Source organism: Schistocerca cancellata, chromosome 3 (genome assembly GCF_023864275.1).
Source record: "Schistocerca cancellata isolate TAMUIC-IGC-003103 chromosome 3, iqSchCanc2.1, whole genome shotgun sequence".
Classification (NCBI taxonomy): Eukaryota; Metazoa; Arthropoda; class Insecta; order Orthoptera; family Acrididae; genus Schistocerca; species Schistocerca cancellata.
In genome coordinates this window covers 47905792-47932275 of record NC_064628.1, presented here as the reverse complement: position 1 = coordinate 47932275, position 26484 = coordinate 47905792, and the positions used below count along the sequence as shown (strand labels likewise).

Here is a 26484-nt window from a genome sequence, read left to right as displayed (position 1 = left end):
AGCCCACTGCCCTGTTCCCTCCACATTTTTGCACACACACTGGACACTTATACAGGCAGCATATAGCACCTTTCCCTACCCATACCCTGCTATCCTTCCCCAACCCGTGCCTCTTTTGTGTCTCTACTACACACCCCACCAGAGTTGGCTGCTCATCACATTTGGGCCTCAGTGTTAAGAGACAATAGTGGCCATGTGGTGTGTTTGTGTGTGTGCGTGTGCATGCGCGTGCTTGCATCTGAGGAAGGACCTTCTCTGATAGCTCTTTGTATTTTTAAGTGTACTTTACATTTGCCTGTGTGCCGCTCATTACCTCCTGTGTGTGGTGAGTAGTACTGTATTGACGTATCATATTGTTTTTTTCACCCGTGTCACAGAAAATTTTTATGTTGTTGTTGTGACATATTTTAAATTTTTGAAGTTTATACCTCTTGTTTGACTTAAAATGGTAATGTTGGAGATGTAACATTAATATGTTCACATTTGCAGACTCAAAAATTGATGAACTTATTGGTTCAGTCGAGAAGATATCCCTAGGTGATGAGCTTCAGCACCAGCTTGATGCCTTGCAGTGCCCATTCACTTGGGAAATGAAAGATATGCTGATTCACAAATCGCCAGTAAATGTCATAACGAGGTATTGTATTTGCCGTGCACAGGCATAAATGCTAGTATCTTAAGTACTTGTAATTTTCACAGACTCAAATAAAATCATACATAAACACAGAGAGTTGATGACAGGTACTTCGTATTTTTGCAGATGTGGTGATTAATGGGAAATAATGAGGTGGTGAGTCTTTGACGATAAGAAATGCTACGTGTGAAGTACTGTTCATTAAGTAAAAACTGGCCTCAGGGTGAAAGTTGACTTAAAGACCTCAGTGATTTTCTAGTTGTGGTCCTATTGGAGCTAGTATTACTTTCCCTTCCCCCCTTCCTTTGAAGTGACTTACCCAGCCAGTTACAATAATATCTATAAAATGGGTTATTTGCAATAATATTAGATAAGTTATAGACACTAATTTGCCAGTGAACCTTCTTTGGCTGTTTGATATGAAAAGAAGTTGTTGGTTTCCATGTCTTCTGGCAGGTATGGTTCTTAAAGTAAATGTTTTTGAAGCTAGCTGCAAGACAGTTAAAGGTACAGTTCAACAATCTACTATATAATGTAAAACAGATGGCTTCAGGTTACACAGAACCAGAGCTGTAAATGAACATAATTCGTGGATTCAAGTAATGGAAATTGTTGGTATAGATTCCGACTCACAGTAAAGATGATACATTAAGTTGCAGATAGGCACAACAAAAAGACTATCACATATTTAGCATTTGGCCAAAGCCTCCTTCAGAAAGAAAATATTCCCATAAGGAAGCAAATCTCACACTATCTCCATTAGCTTGAACTGGAATGCAACCGTCACGTTGAGCGGGATTCTGGAGTTGGGCAGGGAAGAGGGAGGGATAGCAGAGGCAGGGAGCAGAAAAAGAGGGGAGCAGGGAATGGGAAAGACAGGCAACTGCTTTGGCAGAAGGCAGCATACAGTGAGGGTGAGGGGATGGGAACAGGGAGGAGGTTATAGGACAGAGGTGGTGGAAACTGTTGGATAGAGGGCGTGAGCACTGTGGGTTGAGGCCAGTATAATTTTGGGAGCAGAGAGTGTTGCAAGGATAACTCTCATCTGCACAGTTCAGAAAATCTGGTGGTTGAGGGGAGGATACCATCAGGTACGAGTTTTGCATTTCAGTTTTCCAGGATGTGGCAGAGAACCTTTTTCTGAATGACTCGTCCTTTTGAGCAAATCAACGGTTTGTGTATCGGGTAAAGTAAACCACCATAATGTAAGAATTTGAAGATCACAAAAGCCGCCATTGAACATGAAAGAGTCTCGCTGAAACTGAATGTATTTTGTGGAGGAAATTGCGACAGAAATGTTATGCTGGCCTTCTTTGAACTTTCTCGATGTAGTCCGTTAATCCTGTCAGGTAAGGATCTCAGACCGTGCAGCAGCACTCCAGAAGAGGACGGACAAGTGTAGTGTAGAGAGTCTCCTTAGTAGATCGGTTACATTTTCCAAGTGTTCTGCCAATAAAAGTCATGTTTTGGTTTGTCTTCCCCACAACATTTCCTTTGTGTTCTTTCCAATTTAAATTGTTCGTAATTGTAATCCATAGGTATTAAGTTGAGTTTACAGCCTTTAGATTTAAGCGATTTATAGCGTAATCAAAGTTTAATGGATTCCTTTTAGAATTCATGTGGATGACCTCTCACATTTCTTTATTTAGGGTGAATTGCCAATTTACTCACTGTTCACATATCTTTTCTAAATCGTTTTGTAATTTGTTTTGATCTTCTGATAAGTTTACTAGATGATAAATAACAGCGTCATCTGTAAGCAACCTAGGACGGATGCTTAGATTTTCTCCTAAATCATTTATGTATATAAGGGACAGCAGAGGGCCTGTAACACTACCTTGAGGAACTCCAGAAATCATTTCTGTTTTACTCTGACTTTCCGTCAATTACAACGAACTGTGACTCCCCCCTGACAGGAAATCACAAATCCACTCACATAACTGAGACAATATTCCATAAGCATGCAATTTCACGGCAAGCCGCTTGTGTGGTGTAGTGTCAAAAGCCTTTTGGAAATCTGGTAAAATTGAATCCATTTGAAATCCCTTGTCAGTAGCACTCAACACTTGCATATTTGTAAAGAGCTAGTTGTGTTTCACAAGAACAATGTTTTCTAAATCCGTGTTGACTGTGTATCAATAGACCGTTCTCTTTGAGAAAATTCATAATGTTCGAATGTGTATTTGTTCCAAAATCCTGGTGCATATTGAAGTTAATGATAATGGGCCTGTAATTTAGTGAATTATTCTTACTACCTATCTTGAATATTGGTATGACCTGTACAACATACCAATCTTTGGGTACAGATTTTTTGTCGAGCGAGCAGTTGTATATGATTGTTAAGTATGGAGCTATTGCATCAGCATACTCTGAAAGGAACCTAACTGGTGTACAGTTTAGATCAGAAGGCTTGCTTTTATTAAGTGTTCTTGATTTGAACTCCAGAATATTTACTTTGTCTTCTTTGTTGAAGGGATTTTGAAAGGCTGTGTTTGGCAACTCTGCTTTTGCAGCACTGTCGTCAATAGTTTTTCCATTGCTGTTGTGCAGAGAAGGCATTGACTGCATCTTGCTGCTAGCATATTTTACATACAACCAGAATCTCTTTGGATTTTCTGCTGTGTTTCGAGACAAAATTTCATTCTGGAAACTATTATAAGCATCTCGCATTGAGTGTCTGTAAAAGATTGCCAGTCTTGGAGATTTTGGATTCATTTAAGTTTGGCGTGCTTTTCTCGTTGTTTCTGCAACAGTGTTCTGAACTGTTTTGTGTACCAAGGGGGGACAGCTCTGTCGATTGTTAATTTATTTGATATCAATCTCTCAATTTCTGTCAATACTATTTCTTTGAATTCAAGGCACATCTGATGTATATCAACATTGTTGGTTTGGTAGGAGTGGAGATGGTCTCTCAGGAAGGCATTTTTATCTGCTTTTTTGAATAGATATATTTTTCGTTTATTTTTGGAGATATTTTTCGTTTATTTTTGGAGGATTTGGGGGTTACAGTATTCAATCGTGCTACATCAACCCTGTGTTCACTAATCCCTGTCTGTTTTGATGCTCGTTGTTAGGTCAAGATTATTTGTTGCCAAGAGGTCAAGGTGAATTTTTACAACCATTTACTATTCACGTGGGTAACTGCTTGAAGTAATTTTCAGAGAATGGGTTTAGTGCAAGTTCAGATGATGTTTTATGTGTACTCTGTTTGTATTTTCGCCAACATATTGAGAGTAAATTAAAGTCACCACCAGCTATAATTGTAAAATAACAGAAAGTTGTAGTTGCAAGGTCAGTATAATAATTTTTTTTCTTTGCGAGTATTATTTACCATCATATAGTGGTTACTTTCTGAACTACCCTCATATTTTTCGCAGTTGCTTTTCGTGATCACTTTTCACTCTGTCTCTGTTTGTTATGTTTTCTGACATCTTTATTTTGATACATTCCTTAATTATGCTGTCCCAGAAACTGAGCATTTGCACCATGTTACTGGCCTCATCGTACTTCATTTCATGTTTATATCTGCGGCAGTATTCGTTTGACAGCTGATTAGACCTTGATCATGGATGTAAGTAGTTATTTGACTTAAGCCATCTGCGTAACTTACTAATTGGGAGTACAGAGGTGCCTCTAAATCATTAATGTAGACCAGGAAAAGGAAAGGGCCCAATATGGAGCCCTGAGGTACACGTTTTATTGTTTCATAGCTGGATTGGAACTGTTTGATCTGATCATTAATTTCATAATTCAGCTTTGTACGCTGCTTACGATTGGTCGGATAAATGATCAGTAGTTTTATGGATGTGGCATTTATATTGTAAGTTTCCAGTTTGCTTAGCAGTAGCACATGGTTCACTGAGTCAAATGCTTTAGTAAGGTCTAGAAATATCCCTGCTGTCTGCATTCCCTCATTCAGGGCATCATACACCTTGTGGAGAAATTCGGTAATTGCCGTAATGGTACTGTGACACTTTCTGAAGCCATGCTGTGTTTCTGCTAGTAAATTATTCTTTGTGAAACAATCAATAAGTTGTGTCAACAAAACAATTTCAATGCAGATGTCTGTTTGTTCTCTCTCTGTTAATTCTGACTGCCTTGTTTGTATTTTATGAGATTTTATACAATCTTTCATACAGTACTATACGGGTAGAGACTGTGCTTGTTGTGTGCAGATACTAGGAGAATTGGTCACTGCCCATACACAGGCAGTAGTTACCTTGGCCACAGTAGAAAGGCTTCAGGCTACTGCCCATAGTTGCAGCAAGATCGGGGGGAGGGGGCAGTGATATGAGACTTGGGGCACCTTTTGTGGAAACCCCTGGTAAGTGCATTGTTGCTGCATCTTCTGAGGCTGACTCATTAAGCCTTAGCAACAGGGACAAGATATTACCCAGTGTCAACATTTCTGAACCTCTCCTGCTGGACCAGTGGCTGATTTTACTGCCCAGTGGGTGTGCCAGTCACTGGAAGCTCTAACATTAGGTTGGCAGTGGAGACCCTCATGGAAATAGCAAGTGAGTTCAGAAAGAATGCCAATGTGCACTTCGTATACACGCCTTGGAGGCAGGGGGAGGGGGAGAGGGGTGGCGGCATCTCATTCAAGACACGGAGGAGGCTCTGCCGTCGGCTATCGAACGTACTGGGTGCAAATTGCTGCTCATGTCAGCATGAATGACACCTGCTGCATTGTTTCTTAGGCCATTCTCAGTACCTTCCAGCTGACAACCAATTTGATGAAGGCAGTTAGCACTGATGATGCAGGCTAAGCTCATTATTTGTGCATCCTACCCAGAGTTGATTGCGATCCTTTGGTTTGGAGCAGAGTGGAAAGTCTAAACCAGAGGCTCAGACGATTCTGCGATGGTATCTCACGTAAATTTCTCTACCTCCATTATTGGGTGGAGAGTTGCACTTTTTTCAAGTGTACCTTCCACCACCCCCTTGGGATCAGTGATGAATTGCTGGCTGATATCGAAGAGAGCTCAGCCACATTATTCTCGGAGAATGCTCATCCTCACAGATTGGAAATAGAAAAGGGTTATATGATACAGGTAAACTGGAGGAACATCCATGGTGAGGTCTCAGAATTAGTGTTCCATATTAAATATAATCGTGTCCACAGATAGTATTAGGAACAGGAAGTTGGTTGCAGCTGGAAGTGAATAGTAACGAGATACTAACTTCAGATTTGAATGTTTATCATAAGGATAGTCCATTAGAGAGTGAGCTTATGGCTAACAAGGCTTTTGTTAATAATATGCTACACACACACACACACACACACACACACACACACACACACACGACCAGTCTCTGGCTACTGAGGCCAGATGGTGAGCAATAGCGCATGATGGGAGATGCAACCAGGTGATGGAGGTAAGGAGAAGGCTGGGGTGGGGTTGGGGAGAGATAGTGGGGTAGGGTTGGTGGGTTATTACTTGTGGGAACATACAGGGACAAGGTGGAGACAGGGTAGGGCAGGTAGGTGCAGGTTAGATGGAGGGGGGGGGGGGGGGAGTGGAAAGGGGAGAAGTAAAAAAAAATCTGAGGGTGTGTTGGTGGAATAGTGGGCCGTGAAGAACTGAAGTGGGAACAGGGGTGAAGCAGTCATTGAAATGAAGAATGTGTTGGGCTGCGTGCTCAGCAGCGGGGTGGTCCAGCTGTTTCTTGGCCACAGTTTGTCGGACAGATCACATGACTGGTTTCATAAGTGACCTTACCTTTGATGAGATAAGTGATGCTTGTGATAGGACTGGAGTAGGTGGTGGTGGTGGGAGGATGTATGGAACAGGTTTTGCATCTAGATATATTACAGGGACGTGAGCCATGGGGCAAGGGGTTGGGAGCAGGCGTTGTGTAGGAATGGGCAAGAATATTGTGTAGGTTCAATGGGTGGCAGAATACCACTGGGAGAGGGGTGGGGATAGTGGGAGGACATTCCTCATTTCAGGGTGTGATAGAGGTGGTCGAAACTCTGTCACAGAATGTGATTCAATTGCTCCAGTTGTGGTGGTATTGAGTCATGAGGGGAATGCTCCTTTGTGGCCGGACGTTGGGACTTTGGGAAGTGGTGTTGACTGAAGAGAGAAGGCATAGGAGATCTGTGCTTGTACAAGGTTGGCAGGGTAAGTACGGTCTATGAAGGCCTCATGGGACCCTCAGCATATTTCAAGAGGGACTGCTCGCCATTGCACATGGTGGCTAGGCTGTGGAAGAGATTTCTTGGTATGGAATGGGTGGCAGCTGTTGAAGTGGAGGTTTGCTAATGGTTCGTAGGTTTGATATGGATAGAGGTACTGATGTAGCCGTCTGTGAGCTGGGGGTCAACATCGAAGAAGGTGGCTTGTTGGGTTGAATAGGTGCTTGTTGAGTTGAGTGGGACCGGATGAAGCAAATCGAGGAGAAGGTGTTGAGGTTCTGGAGGAATGTGGATAGGGTGTAATCACCTTCGATCCAGATCACGAAGGTGTCATCTCTGAATCTGAACCTTTAGGAAAGATTCCTGTAGTTGGCCCATGAATAGTTTGGCATAAGATGGTGCCATGCAGGTGCCCATAGCTGTACCCCTGATTTGTTTGTAGTGAATGCTCATTTGCATGTTGAGGGATTTGGGGAATGATGGTGAGGCAAGGTTCGAGATTAAGAAATTCTGGAAAATTAACAGGGGGTGATTTGGGGGCTGTGGGGGTGGGTCATGGTTGGATGGAGGAGTGAACTGAATCAGGGAGGGTTCAACATTCGTCATAGTCAACGGCTATGGGCACCCGCATGGCACCATTCTGTACCAACCTGTTCATGAGCCATCTAGAAGAATCTTTCCTAAACACCCAGAATCCCAAACCCCTCACCTGGTTCCGATTCATTGATGACATCTTTATGTCCGGATTGAGGGTTTGGATATCCTAGCCTCATTCCTCCAGAACCTCAACACCTGCTCCCCTATTTGCTTCACCTGGTCCTACTCAACCGAACAAGCACCTGGTCCTACTCAAACCAACAAGCCACCTTCCTTGATGTTAACCTCCACCTCAAAGACGGCTACATCAGTACCTCTGTCCATATCAAATCTACCAACCACCAGCAATACCTCCACTTCGGCAGCTGTCAACCAATCTATACCAAGTAGTCCATTCCATATAACATAGCCACCCGTGGGCATTGCATCTCTCAAAATATACCGAGAGCCTCACTGAGGCCATCACAGACCTTAATTACCCTCCCAACCTTGTTCAAAACCAGATCTCCCATGCCTTATCTTTACAGTCACCCACCACCTTCCAAATTCCCACCGTCCGGCCACAGAGGAGCATTCCCTTCATTACTCGGTACCAGATAGTACTGAATCACATTCTCTGCCAGGGTTTTGACTGCTTCTAGTGATGTCCTGCAAAGAGGAGTGTCCTACCCACCTTCCTCCCCACTCCCCTCACAGTGGTATTCTGCCACCTATTGAACCTACACAATATCCTTGTCCATCCTTGCACAACCCTTGCACGCAACCCTAGCCTCATGGCTCATATCCCTGTAAATGACATGGATGCAAGACCTGTTCCATACATCCTCCCACCACCGCTGACTTCAGTCCACTCACAAGCATCACTTATCCGATCAGAGGCAGGGCTACCTTCGAAACCACTCATGTGATGTACAAGCTAAGCTGCAACCACTGTGCTGCGACAACAAACAAGCTGTCTGTTTGCATGGATGGCCACTGACAAACTGGCCAAGAAACAGCTGGATCATCCCGTTGGTGATTACACCGCCCTAAACAACTTTCTTCATTTCAATGGCTGCTTCACAGCGTGTGCTATCTGGATCCTTTTCACCAACACCAGCTTTTGTGAACTGAGCATGTGGGAACTCTCCCCATAACTCTCCTGGCCCCAACCTTTGTTAGTCATTGTCGTTACCCATTTGGCCCCTTCTCTGTTTTCATTCCACCACTACACAGCCCTCTATTCCACACACACACACACACCCTCAGTCTTTTTACTTACGCTTCCACAAGCAGCACTTCATCGTCCCCCACCCCTACCTTGCTATCTCTCCCTGTCGCTGCCCCAGCCTCCTCCGTACCCCAACCATCTGCTTGCCTCCATCATGTGCGGCTACTCGCAGTCTGGCCTCAGTAGCCAGAGACTGTGGTCGTGTGTGTGTGTGTGTGTGTGTGTGTGTGTGTGTGTGTGTGTGTGATGTCTGTTTTTTTCTGTTGTTTGAATGTATCATAAGGTTGGGTTAAATGCCAGTGGTAGTGGCATATTTATTGTAGTAAAGAACACAATATCTAGCATTTTTCTCATGATCCTGAATGTGCATTAATGTGTGTGAAGTTAAGCATTGAAAGTTGGGTCAAAGACGGTAATCGACTGCTTTTGTAGACAGCTTCTTTCAGGAGCTGTAATGATTGATCATTTCAGCATTTGAATTTAATGAATAAATTTGCTATTGTAATAGGGAGTGACTTCAGCTTGCCAGATATGGAATGAAAACTAGGGGCTAACAACAGGGATTCGGGTGATGTTATTCTGAATGTTTTGTTTGAAAATTACTTTTAGCAGATATTTAGAGAACCAACTCTTGACTGTAAAGTCTTGACCTCCTAGCAACAAACAAATCTGAACTTTTCAAAGCAGTTAATGTAGACGAGGGCACCAGTGGTCATAAGGCATAGCATCAATGAATACGGCTGTTATAAGGACTGTTAAGAAAGATAAGGCAATATTCTTGCTTAGTAAGTGTGTCAGGATACAAATTGCTCAGTATCTGAGTAGTTGGCATCGAATATTCAGTGCTGAGACCAATCTGGAGCACAAATGGAAAAAATTCAAAAGCATTGTTCAAGATGCAAGTGCGTTCTGAACAACGTCTTAAAGGATGGTGAAGATACTCTGTAGTTTAATAGCCACGTTAGAAAATGGCTTTGTACATAAAGACAGATTCATCGCAGATTTAAAAGAATTTAAAACCTAGCTGACGAACAACAGCGGAATGAAGCGAATAATGAGCAAAAGGAGAGCATCGAGAGGACCATTCAATGATTTTGAAAGTAAAATTTTGCAACCTGATCTGATTAAAAGCCCGAAGAGATATTGGTGTTTCATAAAACCAGAAAGTGATTTGAAACAGTTGATTCAGCCTCTCAGTGATGATACTGGCACTGAAGCAGAAGATGGCAGAGAGAAGACCGAAATACTGAAACTGGTCTTCTAAATTTGTTTCGCAACGGAAGATCAAAATACGGTCAAATCTTTCAGTCGTCATACAGATGACAAAATGCGAGCTATTGAGGTAAACAATAACAGAATAGAAAAGCAATTACACTTGCTTACTAGTGAAAAGGCTTCTGAACCAGATGGGGAACCTGTGAGATTCTATGGACATTACGCAAAAGAACTTGCTCTGCTTCTAGCAGCAGTTTATCATTTGGTCACTGGAGCAAGTGACTGGAAGAAATTGCAGGTCATCTCAGCAGTACCACAAGGAAGTGTGGTAGGACAATTACCGAGCGAGGTGGTGCAGTGGTTAGATACTGGACTCACATTCGGGAGGACGACGGTTCAGTCCCGCGTCTGGCCATCCTGATTTAGGTTTTCCGTGATTTCCCTAAAATCGCTCCAGGCAAATGCTGGGATGGTTCCGTTGAAAGGGCATGGCCAACTTCCTTCCCCGTCCTTCCCAAATCCAGTGAGACCAATGACCTCGCTGTCTGGTCTCCTTCCCCCCCCCCCCCCCCCCCCCAGTTACTGATCACCGTAAATATAAATGATGTAATAGAAAAAGTCAGAAGCCTCATGATGCTGTTCACAGATGATGCAGTTGTCTTTAAGAAGGCAGCAATACCAGAAGACTGTAGTGACTCGTAGAGGACTCGAACATTGTGGGAACGGTTGACTCCGATTGTAAATGACTGTAACATAGTGCACGCATAAGAAGAAAAATAAATCCACTACTGTACAACTACACTATTGATGGAAAGATTGCTTGCTGGAAATAGTATCTACTGTAAAACATCAAGGATTAACCATCTGGAGCAATCTTAAATGGATTAATAGAGAGATGACGAAGTGGAACACCATTTGTCACAGGATCATTTAGGTGGTGCGGAAGTGTTACATGTGCTGAATAGTGTTCCCACCCATGCAAGTCCAAAGAGCTCTTATTGGGAAGACAACAGGATGGGTATTGATGCTGCTGTCGAGGTCATTGGTGGGCTGGTTTGCAGAATTTTCAGCAAACAGGTGGTCAAGTTGGTAATTCGGCAGTGACCATTCATGTAAGTAGACAGCATATGACGTGTGTAACAGTGCTTTTTTTGTATGTGGACCCTTCTTTAATTGTTTAGGGAGTTTCTGTGACTAGGTTGCAGCAGGGATTGTTTTGCAACTTGGCTGCACGTGAACAGATGGCACATGAGATTACAAGATATTAGCAGTGGTGCAGGGAGGGTTTAGGATGCTTGATATATTTACTGAGCAATGGAATATCACATTAGGGATAAGATTACAAGGTTTTGTAGAGTGCAAGTGGTAGTTAAATTCCTGGTGAAGGATGCAATTTTAGTGTGTGTGTGTGTGTGTGTGTGGTGTTTTTTTGAGAGAGAGACACGGTCAGTTGGTGACATTCGCCATGCACCAGTCGGCTACAGGGTGGTAATTGTCTTTCCTCAGATTTGTTTCCTGCCACCATCCTGGAATTTCCACATTCTATTAAAATCTGAATATTCCTGTGAGAGCACCAGCTAATGTGTTTGTACTGTAGTTACTTCTCTTCAGTTATAATTACTTTTATTGATTTCATTGCAGCTACAATTTTGTTAATATTGTGTAAAGTGTACATGATCCATTCTTCTGATGAACATTCTGTAGGATGTAAAAGCATTCTGGTGGCTTAATTTTGAGGTGCAATTTCTCCTTCTTTTTCCTCTTATTGCATCTTCTTATTATTACTACTATTATACTTGTACATATTTCATATGTAATTACTAGTAATGCATGATTTATTTCATTTTATTTGTAGGTTAGAGGAGAAAGAAGAGGAGCTAGATGGTGAAGAAGGGGCATTTTTATTGCTGCGACAATGCGGTCTGCAGCTTGCTTTGTGTTACGAGAACTGGTATAAAGGCGATATTGCGGCAGCTCGTGAACGCCAGCACACTTGTGACAGTTTAATAGAAAATGAAGATGCTCCTTATTTGGATGGCCTGAAACATATTAGTAGATCTTGTGCAGTACATCTTGCGTATCTGTCAGGAATGGTCTCAGATGCTCGCACATTACTGAAGAAAGTTATTCCTTTCAAGGAACTTAATGATGTTAGTAAAGCCTGTGTTGTTGGAATGAGAGGAATTGTTCTAATGGAATATGGATATCAGGGAACAAGCCAGTCAGTACCATACATTGAACAAGCATTAGAACTGGATCCATCAAGTGGTCAGTACTGTGATGAAAGTACTTGTATCATTGCTTTTTCATTTACATTTAACAGTATCTATACAGTGTGTAATAATCCAAAGTGTAACTTGTTAGCTTGAAAGAGAACCTTCAATCAGCATTTAGACTTACGAAGGTAAAAGAATCAGAAATGTAAACGAGTAAGAGCATTTCAGAACTGTGGACTACTTCATCTAGAAACAGGCAATTTAAAGAGATTACAAACCACTCCCCACTAAAATTCTTTTAACACCCCAAGCAAGATAGGAATTGGATTCCTACACAACTTCCAGTAAAATGTCTCATTCACTCTATATATTTCACCACTTGTCATTAATTGGCAGTTGATTCAGAAAACATCTTTATTTAGTGTATGAAATTATTTTATTGATTAGATAGAAAATCTACGCACCAAGCGGTGGCAGAAAAAACACAAAAAATGGCTTTAACTGGCAAGCTATGGAAGCCAGTGGCTCCTTCCTCAGGCGACAGGGTTAAAGGAGAAGGAAGAGGGGTGATGGAAAAGGACTGAAGAGCTCTGGGACATTTCCAGTCCTTTTCCTTCACCCCTCTTCCTTCCCCTTCAACCCTTCTACCTGAAGAAGGAACCACTGGCTCCCAAAGCTTGCCATTTACAACCATCTTTTATGTGTGTGTTCTGTCACTGCTTGGTGAGTAGATTTTTTATCTGTACAATAAAATAATTTTATTTGGTTTATCCGGTTATTTGATTTGCAGTGGTCAAAATGTTTGTCATTAAAAGAACAGGTTTTGCTGTTTTGAAGGTGTAGTAGAGCTTGATGGATATGCACATATTGGTTGCATATTTTTTCATAAAAAATTATGGATCTCTTGAAATAAATTTTTACTTTGCATAAAAAAGTAATATATTACAGCAAGACCTGTTATTGTAATGTGAAAGCTTTCAGAGCAATTTCATAATTTCTAAAATTTTGTTGTTGATATGCTGTTGTGGACTGAACTTACTTGGTATGCCAAATATTCTTTCTCTGTCTTTAGAGAACATCTTTAGAAGTGGTGGAGATCATATCTTTGAACCACAGCACACAGTGGCTTACTGCTGCCAAGTGAAATTTTACAGCAAGGTACATTTATGCGGGGACTTTAAATCATGTGTTTCTGAAATTTGAGTGTAGTTGGGATATACCGGTTGTTGTCACACACTATCCCTACCAGCCCTCTATGGAAGTCTGGCGCACTTCCTCTTTCCAGTTTGTGTCCATAGAGAAAATTATAGCAAAACAAGCTATTTCATTAGTATAGGCTTGATAGTAATTGATACAGTTTGCTCGGAGGCAGTAAGTGTATTAGCACTGGTGGAGCTATCTAAAAGTGATATTACTGAGGATGAGGGAAAAGCTAGAAAATGTCTGAAAAGGGCGTAATTGTATCATTCTCCCCAGTCACTAGGTTTGATTGTATCAGTCGCAGCATGAGATCAATTAGAGAGAGAGAGAGAGAGAGAGAGATGAACCGGGAGTTGAGTAAGGCCACACTAATGTAGAGCTCAAAACTGTTACATAATTTATTTAAAGATCACTGCAATTAATCTGAACACTAAAACAAGCCACTTTGGTTATACTACCACCAAGTCTATAAGAGGTGTTTAAAATATATAAAGAACATATTTGATAAGTAAATGGATTTTGTTTGTTTGCCCACTCAATTGCAAAGTTTAAGACAATTTTATAAATACCTGTGGGCTGATCAGCACATTTTGTTTGGTAACTAAATGATGTAGTGGTGCGGCCAGACCACATCAAAGCTCTTTGATGTTGTGCTGTTCACCATTTTTGCATAGCTATTTAAATACTGCATTGGAAAGGCACATCTTTCAATCCCACAATACTCCTGGCCCAAACCTTTGCTAGCCCCTGTCTGACACCCACTTCTACCTCCACCCCTTTGTCTTATCTGCCGCCCTCCACCCCTCCCCCACATACACACACTTGATTCATTCTACACTCATAACCTCTCTCTGCCCCCCAATCCACTTCTCCTTGTCATTGTGCATCTCTTGCTACTTGTGCTGTCGTAAACTTGCAGATGTGACATTCCCCCTTCCAGTGACCAGCTACTCCCTCGCCCCCAATGCCTTTCCTCCTCCCTGTTTCCTTTCTCCACCCGCCCTATCCTTTTGATACAACCCCTCACTCTATTCAAGCTGCAGTGCTAGTTATTTATACCTCACTAATAATTTTCCATTACATTATTTAAGAGTAAGGAAGTTATTTAAAGAAGCATCTGCATATCAACACTAATAGGGGATGACACAGGGATGGGATAAAATTTGAAATTGGTACCACATTGGTAGCAGAAGTGGGGTGTAAGGTATCAAATTGTGTGGCTGTAAGGGCATTTAGGTACCGTGGAGTGATGCAGACCGTGCAGTCTCAGTATGTGCGTTTTTCCAACATTGTGACTGTTTGACATCAGCTTGACAAGAATTTTGATGCCACACTGTAAAGATCTGTCATTAAACACAGTCTCAGTGTTGATTCAAAACCTCAAAGAGACTGTTTCTGCTTTGAAGAGTGAGCGTAATGTGGTTGTATGCTCGTATGTACACAAAAATGTTGATTCGTGCAAGCTGCCACAGAAAAGAGTCCTTGTTGTTCAATTACAAAAACTTGGCTTGTCTTTGCAGCTCGACTGTCAAAGCATTCGAAAAATACTCGCATCAACTTAAGTTTCACCTCTACAGACTTAATATTGTGTGAATGTAGAATTTGTTAATTGATGGCTAAGTCAGTTAGGATACAAACTTCATTCAAATTTTTTGGAAATCCGATCAAGCCCGTTTTCATGTAGATGGTTATGTTAATAAGTAAAACTTTCATTATTGAGTTTTAGGAAAACCTTTTCAGCTTCACCAGCCTTTTTTTCTTTCTTTTAAAAAATATAGGATGAATGAGGTGATGCAGTCACGGTGACCTCTGAACATTATGTCAGCACGGTAGAAATGGGGGGTGGGAACCTTGTTTCACAGAGCGCCTAGTATCCAGCACACATTGGTGTATCGATTATCCATAGATTTGGAAATGCATAACTGTTGGTTTTTTGAACATATTCTTAAGTTTTTTCTGAATGAACCATAAGTTGATTTTTGCGTGCATAGTGTACGTAATGTCTCTGCGAGGGAATCCCCATTGTATCTCGAAATAAACTTTCCTGCAGAAAGAAGGGGACGAGGCTGTACAAGCAGTCACAGAATTAGTGGCGACAAGATTATTTGTTAGAATGAGGAAGGAGAAGAAATGGGGAAATGAGACAAATTATGGAAGAATATTACTATTCCAAATTTATGTAAAAATTTTGTAGTACTACTTTTTGATCTCAAGCTTGAGAAGCTGGAGCATATATTATATTCTGTTGTGCTAACAGAAGTGACCGTTTGTGCCAAAACAGTCTTCTTTACTTGGTGTGTTACAATCACTGCAGTATTGGACAAGTCTATTTCGTTTTACCTAGCAGACAGTGACAAAATGCACATAATCAGATCTAGAAACCACACCAGTATTGCTAGAAACCACACCAGTATTGGGTACTGTTTGTATTAACAGCTTTTTCAGTAGTAGACGATGACATTTTGTGTTTTCTTGTAGCAAAACCTTTGATGAAGTTTGATGAGGTATTAGATCCTTTCACAGAAAGGAAAGCATGCCATGTAAAGCTGTAGCAATGTTAGAGAGAGAAAAAAATTCTAAGACTTAAAGGATTGAAGAAATGTGTACTTGTCTTTATTGGTTTCATGTAGCCTATATTTAATTTTATGTTACACAAAAAAGCAAGCTGTTAGCTAACAGGCAATAAAAAGTACAAATTTTCTGAAGAGTTCCTGTTCTCTGGGTTACAAATAATCCCAGCCAATATTAATTGCGAGTGTTCCCCCCCTTCCACTTTGGCACACTGAAGACCAAACGACAAGTCTTACATTTCCTTGAACACATGTTTTATATATCACACTCTTCAGAAAGATGTGCGCTCCAAAATGAACATATTTTTGAAAAGTCCATTTTTTTTCACAAATTTTTGATGTCCTACCTCAAATCTCAAATGCTCTAGGGAGGAGGGGGGGGGGGGCACCACTATCTAGTATTGCCACAGTCTGGAAGTATCGTTGTGTTTACGTTTAGTGATTTTGCTGTTTCTTCTTTTTTTATTACTCTCATGTCAAATGAAAACAAAATGGATTTCTGTGGTTGGGAGCTATCAAGTGAATTACGATACATTCACATAATTATGGAAGGCTAAAATATATTATTAGTTTCAGATTTTATTTTATTTACACCTTTCTGACAGTCAAGCATTAATCACCCTGTAGACCAATGAAGTTAATTTTATCGGTTTGCTAAGGAAATTTGGCTTTTATTAATCTTTTCCGCTGAGGCAGTCATTTTATTTGAAACAAAGTGTTTAATTTTACACTATTGGCGAGTTTCAACTGTTCGCTGCATTTCAAAAGCACATCTTTCCATCTTCTAGCACGTATGGCATTATGCCGTAATGAAGAGCCAAACATGAGATAATACAGTACTGGTACTCCAATAAAATTTACATCCAAATCTGGACATACGAATGTGCACTGTAAGCCAAATTATGCATTATAGTATGGTTCCTGAAATTCCGATGCTCTGGGAGTGTCCTCTGATGTCTTGTTTCTTTTATGACATACTGTAAGATCTTTTAATGTTTTACACGTACGGACATATGGGCTTCCTGCATCATTGTAGCTGTGCAAGCCCAGTGACGCCTGTTATCTGGTACTCGTGGCAATTACTGAAACGAACTTATTTCTAACAGGTCACGGGAAAATATTGCAAATGGTTGTTTGAAAAGCGTTACTTTTGAAAGTAACTTTCCTTTTATGCAAGCTGAACTATATGCGAGAATGTACAATGAATTTCTTAAATCAGGGAGTGTTTGACTCTCATTTAAAAATCAACTCTTTGAGGACGACCTTTAGAGACCAATATTATATGTGAAAGCTTTGATTTTCTTGTAACAACACTATGTATATGTATATTAACTTTTACAATTTGTATAAGTGCTATTTAACAGTGATATTGCTATTGGCTGACTACATCAATTGTCCTATGCTCTGAATATCCACTATCATCGGCTTGGCAAGACCATGTGACATGACCTATGACTGGCTCACAAAAGCACATCGCAATCTCGATTTCAATGCTTCGGAAAGTAACAAGCAGTGTTTGGTGGAATTCAAATTTATACTTTCGTAATATGGAAATATACAGTGTACATGTTGCTGCACATCAAAGTTCTTTTTAAAACTTATATATATATATATATATATATATATATATATATATATATAATTAGAAAGAAAGATGATGAGACTTACCAAACAAAAGCGCTGGCAGGTCGATAGACACACAAACACATATGCGGATGGATATGTGTGTGTGTGCGAGTGTATACCTGTCCTTTTTTCCCCCTAAGGTAAGTCTTTCCGCTCCCGGGACTGGAATGACTCCTTACCCTCTCCCTTAAAACCCATATCCTTTTGTCTTCCCTTCTCCTTCCCTCTTTCCTGACGAGGCAACCGTTGGTTGCGAAAGCTAGATTTTTGTGTGTGTATGTTTGTGTTTGTTTGTGTGTCTATCGACCTGCCAGCGCTTTTGTTTGGTAAGTCTCATCATCTTTCTTTCTAATTATATTTTTCCCACGTGGAATGTTTCCCTCTATTATATTCATATATATATATATATATATATATATATATATATATATATATTTAAAAAGAAAGATGATGAGACTTACCAAACAAAAGCGCTGGCAGGTCGATAGACACACAAACAAACACTAACATACACACAAAATCCAAGCTTTCGCAACCAACGGCTGCCTTGTCAGGAAAGAGGGAAGGAGAGGGAAAGACGAAAGGATTTGGGTTTCAAGGGAGAGGGTAAGGAGTCATTCCAATCACGGGAGCGGAAAGACTTACCTTGGGGGAAAAAAGGACAGGTATACACTCGCACACACACATATATCCATCCGCATATACACAGACACAAGCAGACATATCAGACACAAGCACACTATATGCGGATGGATATGTGTGTGTGTGCGAGTGTATACCTGTCCTTTTTTCCCCCTAAGGTAAGTCTTTCCACTCCCGGGATTGGAATGACTCCTTACCCTCTCCCTTAAAACCCACATCCTTTCGTCTTTCCCTCTCCTTCCCTCTTTCCTGATGAGGCAACAGTTTGTTGCGAAAGCTTGAATTTTGTGTGTATGTTTGTGTTCGTTTGTGTGTCTGTCGACCTGCCAGCACTTTCATTTGGTAAGTCACATCATCTTTGTTTTTTGGTATATTTTTCCTTCGTGGAATGTTTCCTTCTATTATATATATATATATATATATATATATATATATATATATATATATATATATATATATATATATATAATAGAGGGAAACATTCCATGTGGGAAAAATATATATTTAAAAAGAAAGATGATGAGACTTACCAAACAAAAGCGCTGGCAGGTCGATAGACACACAAACAAACACTAACATACACACAAAATCCAAGCTTTCGCAACAAACTGTTGCCTCATCAGGAAAGAGGGAAGGAGAGAGAAAAAGACGAAAGGATGTGGGTTTTAAGGGAGAGGGTAAGGAGTCATTCCAGTCCCGGGAGCGGAAAGACTTACCTTAGGGGGAAAAAAGGACAGGTATACACTCGCACACACACACATATCCATCCACACATACAATGTCTGCTTGTGTCTGTGTATGTGTGGATGGATATGTGTGTGTGTGCGAGTGTATACCTGTCCTTTTTTCCCCCTAAGGTAAGTCTTTCCGCTCCCGGGACTGGAATGACTCCTTACCCTCTCCCTTAAAACCCACATCCTTTCGTCTTTTTCTCTCTCCTTCCCTCTTTCCTGATGAGGCAACAGTTTGTTGCGAAAGCTTGGATTTTGTGTGTATGTTAGTGTTTGTTTGTGTGTCTATCGACCTGCCAGCGCTTTTGTTTGGTAAGTCTCATCGAAGGTGTAAGTCAACTACCCTGGCCAGCAAGATCTCCGGATCTGTCCCCCATTGAGCATGTTTGGGACTGGATGAAGCGTCGTCTCACGCGGTCTGCACGTCCAGCACGAACGCTGGTCCAACTGAGGCGCCAGGTGGAAATGGCATGGCAAGCCGTTCCACAGGACTACATCCAGCATCTCTACGATCGTCTCCATGGGAGAATAGCAGCCTGCATTGCTGCGAAAGGTGGATATACACTGTACTAGTGCCGACATTGTGCATGCTCTGTTGCCTGTGTCTATGTGCCTGTGGTTCTGTCAGTGTGATCATGTGATGTATCTGACCCCAGGAATGTGTCAATAAAGTTTCCCCTTCCTGGGACAATGAATTCACAGTGTTCTTATTTCAATTTCCAGGAGTGTATATATATATATATATATATATATATATATATATATATATATATACCACCAAACCACTCCTTTTAATACAACCTCACGTAGTTTTTTCGAAATTTTCCCGAATTTCTCCACCCTTTAACGTGTTTTGGTGGCAACACAACCACCTAACCTTTATGCACATCATTATCTACCTACACAAGTTCACCACAGGATCTACATAGCCCAGCTCTAACCAACCCTTTGTTCGCCTTTTTTCACACCAGATCTCCATTTGCTTTCTAGTTCACCTTTATCTTTCGCCATATATTTTTATATTTATTTTCATTTTCATTTCAGCCTCATGTTACACTTTCCACCTTCTAGTACCATGTCACCCTCACAACACCTCTACAACGACCCCATTAAGTTTTATTTACATTCCCTCCGCAAACATGCCTTCGCTGTAGCCAGATTACACTCCCATATTTTATTTTCTCAGGCTTGTCTGACATTTGGCATTACCCCCAAAGGCCTCACACTTAAAGTTCCCATCTCTGGCTGCAACCCTTCATTCCATCAGTCCCTATACCAGTTCCAAACTGAACAATCCATTGCCCTCACCCACCTAATCCTTCAACTACACATCCACTCAGCCAATCAACACACCCATCAACTCCTATCCTTAATAAAAGTCCTCAATCTTTCCTCTCCCACATCCACACCGGCTGTTCAGAGCATCCCCCTACAGGCCAACCACAAATTAGAACAGCATGCCACCCTCCACCTTAAAAAACTATCCAATCTCCTGGTTTCCCACCTCCGGAAAGGCAACTCACTCACCCTTCACAACCTTTCCAGCAAACCTCAACCTCCTCTCATTGCACAGTCTCTCCCATCTACTCAATCTCCCACTTCCAGCTCCACTCCCTCCAAAACCTCAAAATTCCAATAAACACAATCTGGAACCACAACACCCCAATTCAGTAGTTAACCTTTCCTCCAAACCTCTCTCCCAATCCGAAACCTCTGTCCTATCCAAAGGCCTCACCTTCAGCCCCACTCCCAGATTTAACCAAACAGCCCTCGTCAAAGATTTACTGTCCTACACCCGTACTCTCTGCTGGAAATATCACTTTGCCACGAAGAAAAATGATCCTAATACTACTACTAATGATCCAACTCCCCAAGACACTATCCAAATTGAACCATGCCTGGAACAGTTCCGTCCTCCGTCACAGCGGGACCCACCTCCTCTTCCTCAAAATCACCCTCTCCTAACCTTCCAGGAATTTCTGACTTCCAGCCTTGCCTCTCAATCCTTCTTAAAAAACCTTAATCCTACTCCCAACATCACCACTGCTGAAGCCCAGGCTATCCGTGATCTGAAGGCTGACCAATCCATCGTCATTCTTCCGGCGGACAAGGGTTCCACGACTGTGGTACTTGATCGTCGGGAGTATGTGGCTGAGGGACTGCGTCAGCTTTCAGACAACACTACTTACAAAGTTTGCCAAGGTAATCCCATTCCTGATGTCCAGGTGGAGCTTCAAGGAATCCTCAGAACCTTAGGCCCCCTACAAAACCTTTCACCTGACTCCATCAACCTCCTGACCCCACCAACACCCCGCACCCATACCTTCTACCTTCTTCCTAAAATTCACAAACCCAATCATCCCGGCCGTCCCATTGTAGCTGGTTACCAAGCCCCCACAGAACGCATCTCTGCCTACGTAGATCAACACCTTCAACCCATTACATGCAGTCTCCCATCCTTCATCAAAGACACCAACCACTTTCTCGAATGCCTGGAATCCCTACCCAGTCTGTTACCCCCGGAAACCATCCTTGTAACCATTGATGCCATTTCCTTATACACTAATATTCCGCATGTCCAGGGCCTTGCTGCGATGGAGCACTTCCTTTCTCGCCGATCACCTGCCACCCTACCTAAAACCTCTTTCCTCATTACCTTAGCCAGCTTCATCCTGACCCACAACTTCTTCACTTTCGAAGGCCAGACATACCAACAATTAAAGGGAACAACCATGGGTACCAGGATGGCCCCCTCGTACGCCACCCTATTCATGGGTCGCTTAGAGGAAGCCTTCTTGGTTACCCAGGCCTGCCAACCCAAAGTTTGGTACAGATTTATTGATGACATTTTCATGATCTGGACTCACAGTGAAGAAGAACTCCAGAATTTCCTCTCCAACCTCAACTCCTTTGGTTCCATCAGATTCACCTGGTCCTACTCTAAATCCCATGCCACTTTCCTTGACGTTGACCTCCACCTGTCCAATGGCCAGCTTCGCACGTCCGTCCACATCAAATCCACCAACAAGCAACAGTACCTCCATTATGACAGCTGCCACCCATTCCACATCAAATGGTCCCTTCCCTACAGCCTAGGTCTTCGTGGCAAACGAATCTGCTCCAGTCCGGAATCCTTGAACCATTACACCAACAACCTGAAAACAGCTTTTGCATCCCATAACTACCCTCCCGACCTGGTACAGAAGCAAATAACCAGAGCCACTTCCTCATCTCCTCAAACCCGGAACCTTCCACAGAAGAACCCCAAAAGTGCCCCACTTGTGACAGGATACTTTCCGGGACTGGATCAGATTCTGAATGTGGCTCTCCAGCAGGGATACGACTTCCTCAAATCCTGCCCTGAAATGAGATCCATCCTTCATGAAATCCTCCCCACTCCACCAAGAGTGTCTTTCCGCCGTCCACCTAACCTTCGTAACCTCTTAGTTCATCCCTATGAAATCCCCAAACCACCTTCCCTACCCTCTGGCTCTTACCCCTGTAACCGCCCCCGGTGTAAAACCTGTCCCATGCACCCTCTCACCACCACCTATTCCAGTCCTGTAACCCGGAAGGTGTACACGATCAAAGGCAGAGCCACGTGTGAAAGCACCCACGTGATTTACCAACTGACCTGCCTACACTGTGCAGCGTTCTATGTGGGAATGACCAGCAACAAACTGTCCATTCGCATGAATGGAAACAGGCAGACAGTGTTTGTTGGTAATGAGGATCACCCTGTGGCTAAACATGCCTTGGTGCACGGCCAGCACATCTTGGCACAGTGTTACACCGTCCGGGTTATCTGGATACTTCCCACTAACACCAACCTGTCAGAACTCCGCTAATTTCTAATTTCAATTTGCCGCCGCTCATACCTCATCTGTCTTTCAACACCATCTTTGCCTCTGTACTTCCGCCCCGACTGACATCTCTGCCCAAACTCTTTGCCTTTACAAATGTCTGCTTGTGTCTGTGTATATGCGGATGGATATGTGTGTGTGTGCGAGTGTGTACCTGTCCTTTTTTCCCCCTAAGGTAAGTCTTTCCGATCCCGGGATTGGAATGACTCCTTACCCTCTCCCTTAAAACCCACATCCTTTCCTCTTTCCCTCTCCTTCCCTCTTTCCTGATGAGGCAACCGTTGGTTGCGAAAGCTTGAATTTTGTGTGTATGTTTGTGTTTGTTTGTGTGTCTATCGACCTGCCAGCGCTTTTGTTTGGTAAGTCTCATCATCTTTCTTTTTAGATATATTTTTCCCACGTGGAATGTTTATATATAATAGAGGGAAACATTTCACATGGGAAAAAATATATCTAAAAACAAAGATGATGAGACTTACCAAACAAAAGCGCTGGCAGGTCGATAGACACAAACATACACACAAAATTCAAGCTTCGCAACAAACAGTTGCTTCATCAGGAAAGAGGGAAGGATGTGGGTTTTAAGGGAGGGGGTAAGGAGTCATTACAGTCCCGGGACCGGAAAGACTTCCCTTAGGGGGAAAAAAGGACAGGTATGCACTCGCACACACACCCATATCCAACCGCACATACACAGACACAAGCAGACATTTGTAAAGGCCTCTCATATCCAATGCAATTTCCATACCTATACAATACATTTTAAGCGTCAAATACTGTTTTGTAACTTTCCTCCTTATTTCACATTTTCCCATTTCTCTGTACTGCTCTGTAAAAGCACTTTCTTATTTCAAATTGCATAATCTCCAGTACTAAAACATGTGCTGATAACCAACACTATTCAGCAGATAATTACAGTGAACTTCCAAGATTTAAGAAAATGCCTATAACATTTTCATGGACGTTAATACATGATTTACAGCTAATTTACTTTTGTTAAGTTTCGAAAAGATTCATTGCATGCAGTTCAGATTATGAAAGAGGTTTTCACCCAGTAGATGCATAAATTATTAAAAAGCACCAATGACAGTTTTAAGTTCCTAGGATTACAACATGATAATATAAATTCAGTTGGGAGGAGCATACCAAAGAACTTCTGAAGTGCCTAGGCAAATCTGTATGTGCGTTGTGAATGTTGTCAGACGTAGGTAACATAAAATGTCATATGGTATTTTGTGGTAACTCTTCAAGCCAAAGAAAAGTTTTCAAGTCCAAATGCGTGTAAACACACATGATTGGTAATGTGAATTTGTGAGCAGCCTGAGGAAGCTTGTTCACAGAATTCCTTATACTAACTACTGTTTCTCAGTATATTTGTTTTTTCATGAAAATTGGTGTAAATAGTATATTACTTTTTCCAACAAATAGGATGTTCATGAAATCAGTAGTATGAACGAGGGCAATATACATAAATAGTTGAAGTCAATTCCTTTAACCCAAAAATGGGCCCACTAATTCAGGAACACACATTTTCAGTAACCATAAGAAGTTTAGCTTGAAATAAAGGTCAGTTTAAAAGAAGTCTGAAAGACTTACTTGTGGCTGACAACTTTGACTCTGCTGATGAACTTCTAAACAGCACCAGTTGATGTACTATATGTATCATTACTATTATTATTAGTGTTTTTAAAATTAAAATAACATAATGAAAAAATCGTACTTATTCCACATACATATTCACAGAATGAGAAGTTCATCTAATCTAATCTAAAGTCTTGATAGTCGGACTTCGTTTTGTAGCTACCTTTTCTAGCCGATGAGCTCAGTATGATTCTCAAGTATTATTTGGATTGTGTCCCTACTGTCCCTGCGTATGATATTATACATGTAGTTCCTTTTCACCAGGTGCTCTTGTATGTAAAAAAAGTAGTATAAAGAGACTATTACAATCATAAGTACAATACCGTATTTACTCGAATCTAAGCCGCACCTGAAAAATGAGACTCGAAATCAAGGGAAAAAAAAAATTTCCCGAATCTAAGCCGCACCTGAAATTTGAGACTCGAAATTCAAGGGGAGACAAAAGTTTTAGGCCTCACCTCCAGATCGAAACAAAGTTGGTCCATTGTAATATGAGACACAATTTAGGTCAAATGAATGACGACACAGCTGCAGTAGTTTGGTTCGAGTCGTTAGCTTAGCAGTTAAGCTTTACCAGGTAGCCATTGCTATGCGTCAGGCGCTCCGTCCGTATTTATACGGGTGCCCTTCCTTTTTCACGTGCTTCGTCTGATTTGATTTGATTGCTTATTTTTCTTTGATCTGATAAGTGCCGTTCTCTTTATTATAGGTGTTTACGTCACTCTAAGCTGAAAATGCATTGCTGTACTGTGTCATGCATTGTTTGTCGCATTCTGATAATGAGTGTTTACGGCCTGTCGCCGCTCGCGGCATGGCTTGCTTTTGTGCGCGCTACCGCCGCTTACAATAAAAAAAGAGAGGAATTGTCTCAGTAACGAAACAATGGTAAGAGACTGCTATTTGTTGTTATTTACACTGCTGGTTTCTTTGGTAATGCTCAACAAGAACCAAATAATAGACTGCGTATGATACAAGATGTTCTGAACGAGAGTTTTTCTCCGTTTGAAAATCTTTGCAGACGCCTCTTCAGTACATTACATTCTGCACAGAAATTAGAGTCATCTTAGATTTAAAAATCTAGTCAATTGCTGTGCTTCATTTCGGACTGTATCACTATTAGGCATAAGAATAATACGAATATAAACATCACATTATATGCATATTCTTCCGCGTTTGCGGTTGTTTCACTCTAGTTTCGTAGTTTATTAGGCAGACGGGATTTAAATGAGATAGCAGCAAACATGAAACAATACATGGCAAAATGTGTATATTCATATTATTCTTATGGTGAAGAGAATACTGCATGTGATTGACAATTCATAAAAGTTCCTATTAGCAACCATCTCTTCTCACAGGTAGGAAAAAATTCAGAACGTAGAGTTGGCCATATTGACAAACATCCCGAATAGTCTTGCCAGTCGGATTTTCGTAGTAAATCGGCTTCATTCGAAGATGAACAATATGGAATTTGTATTTACTTCGTTGGATAATGTATGAAAATGCAATGGTCGAAACTTGAGGCGGAGAAAAAAGCTCGTCTTCCACCTTTTTTTTAAATTTATTTACTGACACAGAGGTTTTGACGCCAGTATTTATCTTTGTGCCTGCAAAGCATGCCTATGTAGCGCTACATATATTCGAAGGCAGAAGTTAGTTGTGGCGGCACCTACCAACATCTTTCAGAACTTCTGCTTACTTTGCACTCGATTCTACACCGCAGGCGGTTTTTTGGATTACAAAAACCGGAAAAAAAGTGCGGCTTAGATTCGAGTAAATACGGTACATCAGGACACCAGATCCATGTCATAATCATTCTAAATTCTGCAGTCTCAGAGAACTGAAACCACACTGCAGTGTGGTTTCAGATCTTTGAAACTGCAGGCGCGTGTGCAAGTTGTGTGTGTGTGTGTGTGTGTGTGTGTGTGTGTGTGTGTGTGTGTGTCTCCTGCTGACAAAGAACTTAATGGCTGAAAGATATAATTGTGTGAATCTTTTTGTTGTGCCTATTGCGACGCGGCATCTCCGCTGTGTGATGAATGGCAACTTTTCTTCTCTGGTATTGTTACATTCCATCCTGGAGTTTCCATTGTTTCATTCTAAATTCTTTTATTGTATTTCTCAGCCTTGAGTCAAACAAATAGTATCCTGACTGGGCTAGTTTTATTTTTAGATGTTCTGTTCAAAAAGAAAGAAAATA

The 26484-nt window shown here is 41.5% G+C and overlaps 1 protein-coding gene across 2 annotated transcripts in view; it reads left to right on the top strand.

The window, feature by feature from the left end:
- Positions 1–26484, top strand: part of LOC126176925 (uncharacterized) — an 87398-nt gene that overhangs the window by 23662 nt on the left and 37252 nt on the right. For both annotated transcript variants that reach the window (XM_049924111.1, XM_049924112.1), the window contains exons 3-4: positions 490–637; positions 11654–12066. In XM_049924111.1, coding sequence (XP_049780068.1) covers positions 490–637; positions 11654–12066 — 561 coding nt within the window. The remainder of the gene's footprint in view (positions 1–489; positions 638–11653; positions 12067–26484) is intronic.